A 19,163-nucleotide genomic window follows, 5' to 3' on the forward strand; every position below is an offset into this window, starting at 1 on the left:
CAAAGTCAAGGGAAGCATGGACTCTACTGGGAGGAGTGCCCGAGAGGTATTCTCTAACTGTGGATATTTCTCTGTTGGTTGCTATTGATACAGAGGATGCCTTGAAGGCACTCTGAAAAAAACAAAAACGGAAACACAACAAAACAAATAAAACTTTTTGTCTTATTAGAAAGGGGAAAATATTCTCTTTTTTTCCTTTGTTTTTTCCCTGAATATTTTAATTGCTATATACTTCTACTTTCCGCAAAGTAATAGAGAAGTTTTGTACATAGATAGACATAGATATAGAGATATAAATAGATGTAGATGTATAGATATAGGTATATATAGATATAGATATATATCTACATCTATACAGATAGATGTAGATATATATCTAAATCTAAATCTATAGATATCTATATATATATGTATCCTCGCCTCATCTTAAAATTAAGCAACTTCTAATTCTATGAATTTAAATGTGCTCATTTGTTTTTAATTTTCACTATATGTCTAATTTTAAGACAAAAAAGGAACTGGAGAGCATGTATGATCTATCACATATTCTAAATTGAGAATTTAACTAATAGATCTGTAGCCTTTCCACAAAAAAATTACATAATATGATAGAAATTTATACCTATATGTTGTCCATTTGTAAAAATAAAGTTTATCATTTGTCAAATCTAGAGCCTATAAATGTGGCCATGAGATTCTTTATACCCATACAAAGAAGTCCTTAGCTAGATTGCATTTATGATGTTAAGTAGTAAAGCAAATGGAAGAACATGCATTTTTTTCTGTGTCTGATATTTTCTTACACTCTCAATAAATCAAAGGCGTCATGACACATAAGACATCATAGTTACATTCTCTGTTTAAGATGTGAAGAAAGGTGCTAGACTGTGAAAGTAATGTCCTCTAGCAAAAACAAAACAAAACAAAAAACAGAAAAACACACATAGAATATTCATGAGTACTTTCATACCTTAACGTGGCATACTCATTAATAGTGTTTGGGTGGAAAAAATAAAAGTGTGATATTTAATTTTGGTAATGGAAATTCTATCAGAAACCATTGCCCTGTTCTGTCACAGAATGTGATTTCCATCTAAGTAAAGAGCCAGAAAAGATGTAGGGTATGAATAGTGCAGAAAATAGAGAAATAAGTTCAATGGCCAGGCTCGGTTTTCAAATGCAACCTGGGAAGCTCTAGTATTTCTCTAGGACAGAGATTTTAAGCAATACTGCCTGACTGCAGGCAAAGTATCTTGTTCTGCAACTGTATTTCCATAGTAAGAACACTAGGATTAGATGTTTACCTGAGGAGGGCCTTGGGGAAGAGGGCACAGTTGTGGAGATTATGCGCGTCTTCCCAAACCACTCCAGTATGTATACTACGGCAAAGGTAGCATGAACCCTGAATAACAGGATAAAACTAGTAAAATATCTCAGTTTATTTGTTTGTTTGTTTGTTTGTTTTTTAATCTCTTCCAGCCTCCTGGCATTCCTTTCATTAATTCTCAAAATCCTAGTCCCCTATTCTGCTTTCTGAATGTTCACAAAATTCCTTACAGCATCTAAAACAAAACAAAACAAAACAAACAAAAAAATAAAAACCACCACCAACAAAAAAACCACTTACTAACCACATACTCTGTTCTAGGCACTGAGCTACTTCTCTGCCATCTACTGTTTACCACAGTGTCTATCATTCCCTCTGTGCATACATGAAGGCACAAGGAACAACAAATCTGGGTTACTAAGGTTATGGTCCACTAGGCTCACTCCTATCTCACAGTCTCATATACTATCATGTCATCAAATACCATTCTCAGTTGTGTCTCAATAAAATGACGAATTGTACAAGAACTAGACCCTTGGACTACCTAAAAATAGTAAAAACTATGAATAGTGAGTCTTTGTATGTGAAGACATAATCACCTATCATTCTGCTGGGAGCCATTCTTAGCCAGATGGTATACTGAAAGAGATTTGATCCACTAGTCTCATAAATTATTAAGGTTACTAAGATTTAATATGTCACCCTTCCTAAGAATACTTACATTTTAATATGGAGTGCTTTCTTTAAAAAAAAAAAATCAGGCAGGCAATTATATTGTAACTACTGAATTCCAAGCATTTCAAGTGGCTGCACAGACTATGATATAAACAAAGAACTCCTCCCTCTCTAGACAGGCACCTGCCTATTCTCCCTACAAGCAGAACTCCCCTGGCAGAAAACCATGAATGTTTCCTCTACCTTCTAAAAGGAAATTTTAAAAAATACATTAGATAATAATAGAGTTGGAGGTTAGGTGTAGGAGCCATAGGACATTATATTTTGCTTTCTTTCTCTTTTTCTTTTTATGAATACCAGCAAAGAAAGCAGTGAGTGGTATGAACACATTCTTTAGCATCATCTAGGATTTGTTTCCATGGATTATATGGGGATTATGATTTGTATTTCTTATTTGTATTTCTATTGCCTAAATGGTCTCCCCATCGTTCCAATCAGTGAATAGCACAGTATAAACTGTAATAGAATCCTGAAGTTATTTAATGGGCTCTCTTCTCTCACTACTCTAGTTGCTACATGGCAAAGAGGTATACACTTTCTCTCTCATGGTGCCACTTACTGCAGGGCCTCTACACTGATGAGCATATAATTATTTAGTGCTCTTTGTTCCGGACTGCTTTAGTGCAGTCAGTAGAGTCCTATTGGTCCTGCAGACTTTTAAACTGGGTTAAATGCCTGCTTTCGGCGAGTGGTTAGGAGACTGAAAAGTACAGTCCAATGAGCCTGAATTGATCAGGAGTAAAACTGGCAACAGTTCATAAGTTAGACAGCCTCGGCCATTACTTTCATTTTTACAGGTTCTACAAGTGTCCACTTTTAGCCCTTGTTGCCTACATTTAATGCATATTTCTAATCAAAATTGGTCTAAATCAGTTAAAAGAAGCTAAATTAAATTTTTAAAAAATGAAAAATAAAACCCTTCCCATTTTCAGCTTTGACAACTCTCTAGAACTCTAATCTCAAAAAACAAACAAACAAAAAAAAACAAAATTAAAATCATATGGGAAGTAGGAAGTTTTACTATATATATATACATATATATGTATATATAGTATATATATGTATATATATATATTTTTTTTAATGATTATTTTTATTTATTTATTTTTAAGATTTTATTTATCTATTTGACATAGAGAGAGGGAACACAGGCAAGGAGAGTGGAAGAGGGAGAAGCTTAGCAGGGAGCCTGATGTGGGACTCAATACCAGGACCACAAGATCATGACCTGAGCATAACACAGTCACTTCACCAACTGAGTCACCCAGGAACCTCTTAATGATTATTTTTAAATAATCAAATGAGAAATCCTAATGTTTAGTTCAAAAACTACGAGCTTTTAATGTGAGTCGCATCCCAGTTATGAACACTCCATTATGACATTCATATTCCAGTATGTCTCCTCTTACACAGAACTATCAAGTACTTAAAATTATCTTTAAATGTACATTTAAAATTCTCTTCCATTTGGAAATTATTTATTTTGATAGCAAATGGATAGTTGGACTAAATTACCTTTGAGTTCCTCCCAGCCCTGAATGATTGACTCTACATTGCAGTAGTCAAGTCAATCTTACAGAGGGTAGAAAAGAAAAGAATTTGTCTGCATTGCATTAATTAGCAGCAATGAAAAGGCCTCCTGCCTAACATTGATTACTTCCCCCATCTGCCACAGGGTCTAAAATCCCCTCCCCCTCACTAGAATTATTTCCTGAAGGTACTCTTAAGGCTTATGAATTTTACCTGGATTTAGATATTATGTTACAAAGGAGGGATAATCGATTAATTTAGATTAATTTACCTAATTACTATTAATTGTTACATTGGAAATAAGACCCCCGAAGTAAGTTCTGGGGTGAACAGTTGGAGAGTGACCACGATGTTCTTCCATGCTGAAATTTATAAGCAGATTCTTAGACAATTGACTCTGCCTCTCTCTGCCTTCACATAAAAGGCAAATCTCCTAAGATCCTTTTTATTGTCCCCTCTATCATCTAGTAAGACCTTTACAGAATCCTCTTATTGAGTCTAGTACTAGCTTCCCACCATATCCTTTGGGCTTGATATTTCTTTCTTTCATTCTTTTTTTTTTTTTTTTTTTTTTTTTTTTTTACTTCTAAAGCCTATAGATATTTTACACACATCCAGGGTTCTGGGCCAGCTTGTTCTAATATCCCATAGTTTCCCATGCTCCCAACTTCCGAGACACCTGGAACTCTGGCTTTCCTGGGAGATAAAGGTAGGTTCCAGAGCCCATTAGGATAGGATTGGAGAGGAAGAAAAAAGTGGACCCAATCTAAGCAGCCAGGTAAAGGAAAAGGAGAATGCCAAAGATTTGAGACAAATGGAGTTTAATTTAAAACATTTTCCTAGCACCTCAGTTATGGCAGCACTATAATATGATAAAATCACCACAAAATTGTAAGGTTGATGCATTATATAAAATTGTATATACCTGAAGCCAAAATATCCTATGGTTCATTTGTTATCAATTTGAGACAGCTAAAAGAAAACTGATAGTTTTCCTTGTGAACTTGTACGAATACATTGGTTCAACTATCCAATGTGACCTTTAGAACTAGTCAGTATATGTTCTAGAATTGTGCCATTTACTGCCTTACCAGTAACTCATTTTTTTCTAAAACTACAAAAACCAGGAACATTCCCATAAAAACTGTATTTTTTAAACTCTATAGACCAATACTGTCATCAAGCCAGCTACCAAGAGGTGGAGGTTTTTATATGTCCTATTATCAATTCTGGAGTCATCAAATCTCCTTGAGTCAGCATTACATTAGCAGGTAGCATCCCTCCCTGGTTACATTCTGTTATTGGCAGATACCTTCTCCACGTAGAAAGAGAGGAAATGCCTCTGTGTAAGGTTTATCACATTACACCCTCCCTGTATAGCCACAGTGATATTGTGTGGATCAATAGAAACAGCAAAGAACAAGCCTTCTACATCTTCAGCCCATCAATACTTTAAATCAGAACTCTTAGTGGTAGACAAAAAGAACATACGATTGACTTAATTTTTCTCAGGGATTGCCTCCGAAACATAAGTAGGGCTTCACAAACCAAGTCAGTAATTCAAAGAAATAAACTAAGAAGTAGGAGAGTTTTTTCTAATTTGGTATAAAATATGTTTAGTTAATAACTGAACACACTCAGGGAAATTGTTGAAAGTACAGCATGAGGTTATGTTGTAAAGAAATAGCTGTGGCAGCTTGCTGAGCAAATCCAATGGTTTGTTCAATCTGGTTTCAAAAAAGAGAATCCCGTCTCATGCCTACTTTTCCACTCACTAATAAAAAGGTGTGGGGGACATTCAATTAATTTATCAAAATAGCATAATTTGAAAATCCATAAAATGAAACCAGATTTCAGAAAAGTTGAAAGAAGCTAGATGGAACAGCATGTAAATATCTCCTTGTATTATTCTTAATTCAGCCCACAAAACAATAGATTTATCCTTTTATTACTAGCACATCTCAAGGCTATTTCATTACCAAATCATCAATATTCATTGAGTGTTTACTGTGGGCTGAATGCTGTGTAGAAACTATAGGCTTTATTTGCAGGGACAAAGCAAAAGGAAGACAGTGTTAAAACATGAAATTCAAACACTTAAAAGAGCAACGTTCATTTTAGTAATTTTAACCAGAAAGAGAAGTTTATTCCTTTTTTTTCTTTTCTTTCCTTGTTCCCTTCTTTCTCTTCTCCCTTCCTTGCTTCCACAAATATTCATCAAGTACCTATGTGTTCCAGGCTATGATCAGATATCAGTAAACAACAATAAACAAAACTGACAAGTTCCATACTCTCATAACACTCTCGTTATTCTGGAGAAATCAGATGATAAACAAATACATAATGAGTTCATTTCAAAAGGTAGGGATATAAAGAAAATAAAAGTGAAAAATCATATAGTGATTGAGTAGGAATTCATAAATAAATAAAATTGGGAAATAAGATAGCAATGGAGAGGGTATCCACCGTTAAGCAGAATGGTCAGCGAAGGTCACTCTGAATGTTGCCATTTTAGCTAAGACTTGAATGATAAGAATGTGAATATCACAGGGAAAAGCACTGCAGGCAAATAAAACAGGAAGTGGAACAGGAAGCAAGAGCAATGCGGTAGAAGAAGGACAAGGAAACCAGTATGGCTGATGAATGATGAACAGAGAGTAGCAATAAGTGAGATGGATAAGGTAAATGATACCCCAGCATTAGATCCTTACATGTATTGTGAGAAGTTTGGATTTTATTCTCAAGATGAGTAAATTTAATTGGGCGATTTTAAGCATGAGAATGACATGATTTGGCTTACATTTTAGGAGATCACTTTATTATGCTGAGTATGAATTTTGGTGGGAAAGCAGGAGCTCAAAGAAAGCAGTTAGGAATCTATTGCCTAGTGTGGGAGAGAGATGGCTAACTCAGATCCATTAATCCATTTCTTTGGAACGGGTTTTTCAGAACTAGAAACTTCCTGTAATGGAAGGAGTTTTGTGATGATCAGTGACAACTGAAATAACTGCTCTGGATTTTTAGGTATACATCAGTGAATTAAAATGAAGGAAAAATCTATTTCTTCCAAGTCCATAGCACTGTATTACATTTCTAGTGAAAAGGAACTGCAAAAGGGAAACAAGAAATTCTACAAGGACAAAAAAAAATTATAACTTACCATTTTTGGCTTTGCAAGATCTGTTGTCTGGCTGCATTATGTAGCCCTCCACACAACTGCAGGCATAGGAACCATATGTATTTATGCAGGTCTGGCTGCATGCGCCATAAATAGCACATTCATCTTGATCTACAAGGAAAATGGGCATCATTTCTAAGCAGATTTATTGTTGGTAATTTTTTCCCCTAGAAGAAAACTTTTTTTTTCTTCAAATTTTGGAAGTAGATAATTATTTTGGAAAGGGAGAACCAAATGTACTAACTGAAAGTCAAAATTCAAAGTTGCTTTAATAGTGACAGACATAAAACATCAAACTTAGTATCTAATTTTTAATTTTAAAAGATAATATTAAGGCTAGAAATCCTTGGATATTTTTGCAAAGATGTGAAATGGACTTTAAAGAATAAAAAGTTTATGTCTTTTTCACTATTTTAACAAAGAATTAGTTTGGTAACATGGTTTTTAATGAACAGATTAAGAGTTCTGAGCTCAGCTACACAAATCACCTTCACTGGATCAAAAACAGGAAACTATTAAGTATTCATTGAAAAGAAAACTTTCATCTTAAATTTTATTAATATCTATGGTCCTATTTCTATTCCCTACCATCCTCCCTTTCCTGCCTCCTGCATCTTGTTCAAGTCTCTCTAAACAGCAAGTGCTTAAGGATTCTTAACCAACTAGGCATATATATATATATGTCAGCTACTAATTTGGACTAATGTATATTCATTCTGTCCTGTGTACTGTGTACTCTACTAATCCTTGATGAAACAAACAAACAAAAAAACATAGTAACACATGGTTCCTACTTCTAAGTGAAACAAGTCTAATGAAATATAATTGCAATTCTATGCATTTCTTTGTAATAGGGGCATACTCTGGTTATGAGAAAAAACAGAGAAGTGAACCTACTTGGAATCAGAGGGAGCATATTAAGTGAAGGTTGAATACTGACTTGGATTTAAAGAATGATTTGGATTTTCTCAGATTCAATAAGAAGGGATAAGATGGAAAGCGGCATTCCAGTTAAAATAGCATGTGAAATGATATTGGGATGACATAGTAGGGATTTCAAAGAAGTAAAAAGGGTCAAGTGGAATAAGGGTGGATAAGCGGGGAGTTAAGAGATGGCACTGAGAAAGTAGTTTTGGGGCCAGATAATGAAGTTATTTGTATGCTAAAGTAAAGCACTGTACATTGAATGTAGGCATTGTGAAAGCATTAATTGGATGAACTTTATAATACAAATAAAAAATGGACTGGTGAAAATAGAGAAGAGATCCTGGAAAATTAGTTATGTGATAATTTCACGCAAGAAATTGTATTTTAATTCCATTAAAATTTGAACTAAGTCAGTGGTAGTGCAGATGGAGAAGAGAGAATGGACTGAAATGTTTAAGAACTAGAAGAGACAACATGTGAAAACTGGATAGATGGAAATGAATGGTGCTATACTAAAATAGGAATAAATGGTATAATAAAAATATGTATTTGGTCTTTATCCTCAGTTTCTGGCACAGATTTCCTAAAGCCCTTGCAATTTTCTGAGTTATAGGAGTGTCTTTTGTTATTTATGAACCCCTTTGGAATATACCTTAGTCTGTGTCAATGAGGTGACTCAGCGTGGGGCCACTAGATGATGCCAGGATGGGGGTAGGGGGAGCTCCTCACCAGAAAGACCAAATGGATGATTAAAGGGTTGGAACTCTCAACCCACTCTCTGAACACTGAGCTAAGAAAAGAGTTTACTAAGGAAAAAGAAAAAATATTCCTGAGTAGTTAAGGGGCCATTTAAATTGGGAAACTATGCATTTGTATGGCATTAATTTGCACTTTTCTCAGATTTCTTTGGCTTCATATAACAGCTTGCATTCGTGGATGGTTTGTTTGAAGTAAGTTGCTTTGGGAATAAAAAGAATAGTTTTTGAAGTTAAGTTTACAGTGATAATGAAAGAAATTAAATCTTGCATTTGGTAAAATCCAGCCCCTAGTGGCAGAAATGATTCTTCTTTTTCACAGATTTTTCAGGTTTAATTTTATTGATTCCTATTTTAGCTTTTCTGACATGATTATGCTATCCAGGAGAGCAATATGAGTAATGATTTGTTGTTGTTGTTGTTGTTGTTGTTGTTCTTTTTAGCCAGAATGCACTGCTATGACATTCATGTAACTCCACAAAATTGGCCGCAAAGGGATAGGCATGTCATTACTTATAATGCTGCCTTCTTTCTCCCTCTGAGGACAGAAACTACCCTGGAAATATGGCTTCAGGAAAGCATTAATGATGCTCACTTCTGGTCATCCAGGGTGGCAAAAAGGAAAAAAGAACTCCTCTGTCAGTAATGATCTTCCATACTGATCGATGCGTAATTCCTTATCAATAGTCAAAAGAAGATATTGATTATGATTACCTTTATGGTTTTAATTAGGAGATTGGAGATAAAGAGATCCATTGTAATAAGAGCTGAAAATCTTGACTCCTATAGGAATCAGTTGTAGCAAAAGGGTAAGGATACTGTATAGGTATTTTAGCCTTCCCTGTGTGAATGGAAAGAGCTGTTTTGTTTTTGTTTTGTTTTAATTTTTATTTATTTGACAGTCAAAGATCACAAGTAGGCAAAGAGGCAGGCAGAGAGAGAGGAGGAAGCAGGCTCCCCGCTGAGCAGAGAGCCCGATGTGGGGCTCGATCCCAGGACCCTGGGATCATGACCTGAGCGGAAGGCAGAGGCTTAACCCACTGAGCCACCCAGGCGCCCCGGAAAGAGCTGTTTTGAACTAGAAATTGCATGCATGTGTGAGTGTATGCAGAAGTACTTCATATATGGCTGACTTTGGGGTTTATAAGGTGTCTAATGTTGCCAGCTCTTCTATCTGAAAAAAAAAATAGTCTGAGCTTTTGTGTGCAATATTCTGATTTTTAAATGTTGGTTTAAAATTGGTGTGAGTCAAATAAATACACCAGCTTGATCCACCTATTGTCAGATTAAATAGCCTCCAAGTCTAACAAACACTTAATAATAAATGTTTCTATATTTGTATTATGCAGAAAACAAACAAATAGCAAATGAAAAATTCAAACCCCAGATGGACATTAAAAAGCAATGAACCTCTTCAAGACAAGAATAAGTGGACTCCGCAGACCTAAGCTTTAGTCCCAAGTCTATTATTAAGATGTGTAGGACTTAAGTAAGTTACTTAATTTATCAGGGTCTCACTTTTCTCACTTCTGTCATTAGACTTTGAACAATATTCTCCCTGAGAATTCTTTCAACCTTAAGATTCTGTTTCTATGTAAAAATGATAATATTAAAGAAAAGGTTTAAAGCAATTGGCAAAGCACCAGTTTCTTTGTAAAATAGTCTGCTTATTAGTGGCTCTAGCAATGCAGATATTCTTTGATTTTATGTATAGATTCTATATTTTATGTTTTTATATATAGATTCTAAGTACTATACAAAATAATTTATTACTTATATTACAGATTTATATACATATACTAACATATATATAATAGATGTTAATAGAGTGGAGAAGTAACCTAGAATTGTTCAACATGGCAGAGTGGAGTCATTTCAGAGGGTATGTTCTGTGGAGCTTTCACAAAAGCGAGAATTAAGACATTAAAAATACACATAAATATTTTTATGTTCATTATTGCTGTTGGTAAAATGCCAACTTCCAGAATTACCAATGTAAAAAATGGAAAAATTGTAAAGAACAGTGCACAATACTATTAACCTAACTTAGTTAATAACAAATGTCTACTACATTGCAGCTATATAACTGTCAGAAAACATCTAGGAAGTTAAAACTGTTAAATTCAGTGATTTCATGGTTAACCCAAATCACTTCCCATTTTTGACATTTCCCATAGTTGATATTATTGAAATATGAATTGAAAACTGACTGGTAAAAATGCATATCTGTTATGTTTTATGTGTATGATTTATGTAGGAGTATCATCTTTTAAATCTCAAGAAACAAACAAAAAAAAAGTTAGCTTAACCTCTGTATGAAGCACATGATAGGTGCTCAAAGATACTTGATTTCTGTAAATTAAGGTTTTATTAAAAAAAAAAAAAAAGATTCACATGTCATACTTACCTCTACAGCTTCTCCCATCTTCTTTTACTTCAAATCCATCCTCACAGTAACATCTTGTACTGTTTCTGACCATTGCACATTTATACTGACAATTCAACTGCTGACAATTGGATAACAGTTCTGGAGAAGAAAAACAAAGACACTATATTAATATAACTGGACACACATGTGTCCTATATAAATTTAAATATTGTTAATATTTACTCAGGGCATAACCACAAGATTACAGTTCTGATTGGTCTCCTTGAAAATGTCTGTGATTGGTTGAGAGAAAAAAGAACTATTCACTCTAAAATATGTTGGCTTGTATTTGTTTGAAGTATTGTTAACAAAATTTCAGATGTTCGGTCTTTCACTTTTACCTCATTATGTGCGTTCAAAGACACAAATCTTTTCAAATTCTGGTATGTTAAATTATTTCAATAGGAAAAATGTCCATTCGATGGTTGATTTCAACATTTATACATTTTTTATCTGACACATCAATTGATTTTCTATCTTTTAAGGACTTTTTTTTATTTATAATCCATGTGTAAACTTCATGGCAATCAATGTGAATATATTCCATTTCAATAATTTATCTTTCATTGGTGACAAAACATTAAACAAATACTGGACATAATGTATTTCATTATATCTGAACTCTTTCAGAGCAAATACATCATTGAAGCAAAAGTTTAGCAAACCCTCAGAGTAGATTAGAATTCAATATGATAAATGCATGAAACAGAGATGAGGTGACAGAAGCATATTCATTGCACAAATAATTTCTAACAGGAATAAGATTTGCTAAACTAGAAAAATATACAGATAAAATGTGTTACTGATTTTGCTGTCTGAAAATAGAGGTATTAATAGACTGCAAAAATCTCTTTTTCCCCTGGGGAGAAAAATAAGAGTTTTGAAGATTGAAGTTAAATGATTCAAAATATGTTGATAATGCTACAAGTTTAGCCAGTGCTAAACTGGCTATGTGTGTGTGTGTGCGCACACACACACACACACACACACACACACATATTATAATAAAAGTATATGAATGGTCCAATGTGGAAAAGAACAGCTAGAACATTCCAAATTGAAAATTTGCTATTTACTATACAAAGTATTTTCTCAGGCCAATTATTTTTCAATTCTTTCATGCAATCATTTCATGCATCTTCCCTTCTTTAAACCCCAAATCTTCTTCCTAATGGCCACTCACATATTGTGATCTTACTTCCGACTTTTCCTGAGATAACAGAAGCAATACAAGAGTGTTCCCATAGTTTTATTCTTCACATTTACCTACTTCAGCATATTCTTGTTCTTGTTTTTCAAACTTGGTTGAATTCATAATGAAAGCTTAACTCCAATCCTTGTAGACAAATCCCCTCCCCTCTCACCTATTCAAGGGTATCTTCTCAACTATTCTCTGCTTCCTCTCATTATCATTTCTTAAATAATTTATATTAGATAAAACAAGAACCCACTCTTTTTGACAAATAAAACTTTTTGGAATATAGTCATGCCCATTTGTTTACATATAATATATTTTTTATGTTATGTTAGTCACCATACAGTACATCATTAGTTTTTTTTTTTTTTTAACATCATTAGTTTTTAATGTAGTATTCTATGATTCATTGTTTGTGTATAAGACCCAGTGCTCTATGCAATCTATGCCCTCCTTAATACTCATCGCTAGGTTCACCCTTCCCCTGCCCCCTTTCCTTCTTTCTTTCTTTCCTCTGCCCCCTTCTCTCAGTTTGTTTCCCAGAGTCCATGGTCTCTCATGTTCATCTCCCACTCCAGTTTCCCCCCCCCCTTCATTTTTCCCTTCCTTCTCTTAATGTCCTCCATGCTATTCCTTATGTTCCACAAATAAGTGAGACCATATGATAATTGACTTTCTCTGCTTGACTTATTTCACTTAGCCTAATCTCCTCGAGTCCCATCCATGTTGATGCAGAAGTTGGGTATTCATCCTTTTCAATGTCTGAGTAATATTCCATTGTGTATATGGACCACATTTTCTTTATCCATTTGTCTGTTGAAGGGCATCTCAGCTCTTTCCACAGTTTTGCTATTGTGGACATTGCTGCTATGAACATTGCAGTGTATGTGCTCCTTTTCACTGTATCTGTATCTTTGGGGTAAATATCCAGTAGTGCAACTGCTCGTCATAGGGTAGCTCTATTTTTAATTTTTTGAGGAACCTCCACACTGTTTTCAAAAGTAGCTGTACCCACGTGTGTTCCCACCATTAGTATAGGAGGGTTCCCCTTTGTCCACATCCTCTCTAACATTTGTTGTTTCCTGCCTTGTCAATTTTTGCCATTCTAACTGGTGTAAGGTGGTATCTTGATATGGTTTTGATTTTAATTTCCCTGATGGTTAATGATAATGAACTCTTTTTTTTATGTGTCTGTTAGCCATTTGTATATCTTCTTTTAAGGAGTGTCTGTTCATGTTCTTTGCTTATTTTATGACTTATTTGTTTTTTTGGATGATGAGTCTGAGAAGTTCTTTATAGATCTTAGATATCAGTCCTTTGTCTGTAGTATCATTTGCAAATATCTTCTCCCATTCGGTGGGCTGTCTCTTTGTTTTGTTGACTGCTTCTGCTATGCAGAAGTTTTTATTTAATGAAGTCCCAAGAGTTCATTTTTGGTTTTGTTCCCCTTGCTTTTGGAGATGTGTCTTGAAAGAAGTTGCTGTGGCCAATGTCAAAGTGGTTACTACCTATGTTCTCCTCTAGGATTTTGATGGATTGCTATCTCACATTGTGGTCTTTCATCCATTTTGAGTTTATCTTTGTATATGGTATAAGAGAATGGTCAAGTTTTATTCTTCTGTATATAAGTCTCCAATTTTCTCAGCACCATTTATTGAAGAGACTGTCTTTTTTCCATTGGATATTTTTTCCTGCTTTGTCAAAGATTAGTTGACCTAGTAGAGGGTCCATATCTGGGCTCTCTATTCTGTTCCACTGGCCTATGTGTCTATTCTTGTGCCAAATACCATGATGTTTTAGTGATCACAGCTTTGTAATATAGCTTGAAATCAGGCAACATGATGCCTTCAGCTTTGTTTTTATTGACATTTCCTTGGCGATTCAAGGTATTTTCTGATTCCATACAAATTTTAGGATTGTTTTTTCCAGTGCTTTGACAAATGCCATTGTTATTTTGATCGGGTTGGCGTTGAAAATACGTATAGATTGCTCCAGGCAGCACAGACATTTTAACAATGTTTATTCTTCCAATCCATGAGCAGGGAATGTTTTTCCATCCTTTTGTGTCTTCTTCGATTTCTTTCATGTGTGTTCTGTAGTTCCTAGAGTATAAATGCTTTACCTCTTTGGCTGGGTTTATTCCAAGATATCTTATGGTTTCCGGTGCTATTGTAAATTGATCTATTTTCTAATTTCTCTTTCTACAGTTACATTGTTAGTGTATAAGAAAGCAACTGATTTCTGTGTATTGATTTTGTATCCTGCCACATTTACTGAATTGCTGTATGAATATGGGTTTTCCACATAGAGTATCATGTCACCTGAAGAGAGTGAGTAGACTTCTTCTTTGCCAATTTGAATATATTTATTTCTTTTTGTTGTCTGATTGCTGTTACTAGGATTTCTAGTATTATGTTGAACAACAGTGGTGAGAGTGGGCATCCTTTTCATGTTCCTGATCTCAATGGAAAGGCTCTCATCTTTTTCCTATTGGGAATGATAATCACTGTGGGTTTTTCAACAATGGATTTTATGAAGTTGAGAAATGTTCCCTCTATCCCTGTACTCTGAAGAGTTTTAATCAGGAAAGGATGCTGTATTTTGTCAAAGCTTTTTCTGCATCTGTTGCAAGGGCCACAGGGTTCTTGTCCCTTCTCTTATTTATGTGTGCTATCACATTGATTGATTTGTGAATGTTGAACCACCCTTGCATCCCACAGATAAATCCCATACTTGGTTGTGGTGGATAATCCTTTTAATGTACTGTTGGATCCTATTAGCTAGGATCTTATTGAGAATTTTTGCATCCATATTCATCACAGATATTGGTCTGAAATTCTCCTTTTCAGTGGGGTCTTTTCTTGGTTTCAGGATCAAGACAATGATGGCCTCATAGAAAGAGTCTGAAAGCTTTTTTTGTTTCAATTTTTTGAAATGGCCTCTGGAGAATAGCTATTATTTCTTATTTGAATATTTGGTAGACTTCTCCAGAATCCATCAGACCCTGGACTATTGTTTTTGGGAGGTGTTTGATCACTGCTTCAATCTTGTTACTGGTTATTGGTCTATTCAGGTTATCAATTTCTTCCTGTTTCAGTCTTTTAGTTTATAGGTTTCCAGGAATGCCTCCATTTCTTCCAGATTGCTAAATGTATTGTCATATAGCTGTTGATAATAACTTCTGTTAATTCTATTTATTTCCTTAGTATTAGTCATGATCTCTCCCCTTTCATTCATAATTTTATTAATTTGGACTCTTTCTCTTGTCTTTTGGATAAGTCTGGTCAGTGATGTATCAATCTTATTACTTCCTTCAAAGGGCCAGCTTTTAGTTTTATTAATGTGTTCTACTGTATTTCTGGCTTCTAATTCATTAATCTCTGCTCTAATCTTATGTCCCTTCTGGCACATGGGTTGGGCTTAATTTGTTGTTGATTTTCCAGATGTTTAAGGTGTAAAGACAGTTTACGTATTCAGGATTTTTCTTTTTTTTTTTTTTTTTTTTTTTTGAGTGAGGCCTGTATTTTCCACTTAGGACCACCTTTGCCATATCCCATAGGTTTTGGATAGATATGTCTTCATTCTCATTGGTTTCCAAGAATTGTACAAGTTCTTTGATTTCCTGGTTGACCTGAACCTTCTTGAGCAGGATGATCTTTAGCTTCCAACTGTCTGAATTTTTTCCAAACCTTTTCTTGTGATTGAGTTCCAGTTTCAAAGTTGGTTTGAGAATATGCAGGGAATAATCTGAATCTCTTGGTATTGGTTGAGACCTGATTTTTGACCGAGTATGTGGTCTATTTCTGAATAAAGTCCTATGTGCACTCGAGAAGAATGAGTATTCTGTTGTTTTAGAGTAGAATGTTCTGTATATGTCTTTGAGGTCCATCTGGCCCACTGTGTCTTTCAAAGCTCTTGTTTCTTTGTTGATTTTCTTCTTAAATGATCTGTCTATTGTTGAGAGTGGAGATTGAGGGCTCCTAGTATTAATGTATTATAATCAATATGTCTCTTTATTATGGTTAGCAGTTGGTTGCTCCCATGTTGGGGATGTAGGTATTTACCACTGTTGGATCTTATTGTTGGATAAACCCTTTAAGAATGATAGAGTGTTCTTCTGTAGCTCTAACTACAGTCTTTAGCTTAAAATCTAATTTGTCTGGTATAAGAACTGCTATCCCAGCTTTCTTTTGAGGTATTGCCATGAAAGATACTTCTCCATCCCTTCACTTTCCATCTGGATATATCTTTAGATTAAAAATGACTCTCGGGGCGCCTGGGTGGCTCGGTGGGTTAAGCCGCTGCCTTCAGCTCAGGTCATGATCCCAGGGTCCTGGGATCAAGCCCCGAGTCGAGTCGGGCTCTCTGCTCAGCAGGGAGCCTGCTTCCTCCTCTCTCTGCCTGCCTCTCTGCCTGTTTGTGATCTCTCTCTGTCAAATAAATAAATAAAATCTTTAAAAAAAAATAAAAATGAGTCTCTGAAGACAGCATATGGATGGGCCCTGTCTTTTTACCTTATCTGCAGCCCTGCCATTATATGAGAGCATGTAGGCCATTCACATTGAGAGTGATTACTAAAAGATATGATTTTATTATCATCATGTTGCCTGTGAAGTCCTTGTTTCTATAGATTGTCCCTACATATTTCTGTTCTATGTCACTCTTGGGTCTTTCTCCTTTTATAGAACCCCCCTTAATATTTCTTGCAGGGCCAGCTTGGTGGTCAAAAATTCTTTCAGTTTCTGCCCATCCTGGAAGCCCCTTATTTCTCCATCCATTCTGAATGACAGTCTTGCCAGATAAAGAATTCTTGGCTGCATATTCTTCTCATTTGGTGCCCTGAATATGTCCTGCCAGCCCTTTCTGGCTTGCCAGGTCTCCATGGCCAGGTCTGATGTTATTTTGATGTTCCTCCCTCTGTACATAAGGAATCTCTTCACCCTAACTACCTTAAAATGGTTTACTTGATTCTAAGATATGCAAGTTTTTCTATTACAAGCCTCAACATTAGGCTACAATCCTTTACTCTGGGGATGGGTGGGTATTCTCCCTGCCTCAAAGGTACAAATGCTTGTTTCATTCCAGATTAGGAGAGTTCTCATCTAGGATTTGGTCAAACAGATCTTCTAGCCTCTCTCTTCACACCCTCAAGGATCCCAATCATTCTGACATTGGAACTTTTCATGGTATCATTTATTTCTCTAATTCTGTTTTCATGGACTTTAACCTGTTTGTTCCAGGCATCCTTCTGCTCCTTCTTTTCTATCAGATTGTCTTCAAGTTCACTAATCCATTCTTCTGTTTCATTTACCATAACTGTTAGAGTATCTAGATTAGATTTTATCTTGTGGATAGAAATTTTTAAGTTCTGCCAGATCCACTCTCATTTCTGCCCTCAGTGAATCTATATTGCTATTAATAGTTTTCTCCAGCCTAACTATTGTCTTCATAACTGCTACCCTGATGTCTATTTCTGACATCTTGCTTAGATCTATATACATTAGATCTGCTGGAGAGGCCATTGTCTCTGGGTCTTTTCTTTGTTGAGTGCTCCTCCTCTTAGTCATTCTGTTGAGCTGTGGTTGAGGAGATGTATAGCTGAAAATATCAACCACAATCAAGGCAAGGGAAGCTTTGGAACAATTGGAAGTCACCACCAAAAACAAACAAACAAATAAATAAATAAATAAGCCAAAATGAGACCCAAAAGCAAGATTTATAAAGTACAAAAACAAAAACAAAGTAAAAGAGTGACAAAACAAAACAGAAAAAACTAAAACAAACAAACAAACAAAAAACCAGAAAAAGGAATACAAAATAAAAGGGATGAGAGGGTGACAGGAAGGTGGCTATAATCCTTTGATGTAGGTGAGGAAGTATATTTCATTTGTTCCTGTGTGTATTTTGTTATCTTTATTAGAGAACTCTACTTCCCAGAGATACAGAGAAATTAAAACTGGTGTATATATAAAGGTAATATTGAATAGGGAAAAAAGGACTATATATATAATTTTAAAATATATATAAAAATGAAATACATAATATATAAATATATATAAGAAAAGATTATATTTATACATATATATATATATATATATATATATATATATCAATCATCAGTTGCGAGGTACAAAAGATGGAGTTAGGATTGTGCAGATAGATAGAAGTTAGCCACTGGAAAGTAATCCTTCAATGATCTTGATGTTGACAAGTGCAATGACCTTTTTCAGTCTTCATGTTACTTGACCTATCAGCAGTATTTGACAGTTAATTACTTTCTGATACACAATTGCATTGCTTCCAGATGTTCCTCCTGTTTCACAGTCCCCTTTGCAGGGTTCCTCCTGTTTCACAGTCCCTTTTGCAGGGTTCTTTCCCTTCTAGTTAATCACATAAGGTTGGAGTGCTTCAAGGCAGAAATCATGGTCTTTGTCTCTTGTCTCTCAATTTACTACTGGTGAACTCATCAAGTATCATGGCATCCCCTTTCACTAAAACATAAACACCAGTACCATGACTTGAAAGCTAGTTATGCATTCTCAAATTTCTAATTTTCACTGCTCTGATTGCAATCAATACTTTTATATTAAATTTATTTCTCCTTGAAATACCCAGAACAATTTCTGCTTCCTTGATATAGATTCAACCAATATGCAGATCAACTATATCTGATGTGTAGGCTTGAATTTTGGCTCATCATTAATTATATAACAACACAATGTTGGTATTTATGTAATGTACAAAGACCAGTAATTTGTTCTGTAAAAAATACATTATTAAGAAAAAAATACAGAATAAATGGTTCCTTGGAAATTATGGCATTTTTTTCTTTACATTATGGTAGCCATTTACATTTTAGTTTCCCTCACTAGTATCTATAGCTACAAATTATAAACCTAACATATATCAAGTTATTTAAACATGCAATCTCTTTGAAACCCCATAATAGTCTAACTTGCAGATATTATTGTAATTTACATTTTACAGATGAGGGAACTGATGGCTAATAATTATCCCAAGATTTATATAGCAAATATATATGACAGAGCTGCCATTCAAAACAAGGTCAGTCTGCCTACAGAGCCCAT

The 19,163-nt window shown here is 34.9% G+C and overlaps 1 protein-coding gene across 1 annotated transcript in view; it reads right to left on the minus strand.

Moving 5' to 3' along the window:
• The window catches only part of LRP1B (LDL receptor related protein 1B), a 2,000,743-nt gene that overhangs the window by 1,092,701 nt on the left and 888,879 nt on the right, over positions 1–19,163 (minus strand). The window contains exons 4-5 of the mRNA XM_059166755.1: positions 10,860–10,979; positions 6,753–6,881 (exon numbers count right to left, since the gene is read on the minus strand). Of these exons, the coding sequence (XP_059022738.1) occupies positions 6,753–6,881; positions 10,860–10,979 (249 nt within the window). The remainder of the gene's footprint in view (positions 1–6,752; positions 6,882–10,859; positions 10,980–19,163) is intronic.

This window comes from Mustela lutreola, chromosome 3 (assembly GCF_030435805.1).
Source record: "Mustela lutreola isolate mMusLut2 chromosome 3, mMusLut2.pri, whole genome shotgun sequence".
Classification (NCBI taxonomy): Eukaryota; Metazoa; Chordata; class Mammalia; order Carnivora; family Mustelidae; genus Mustela; species Mustela lutreola.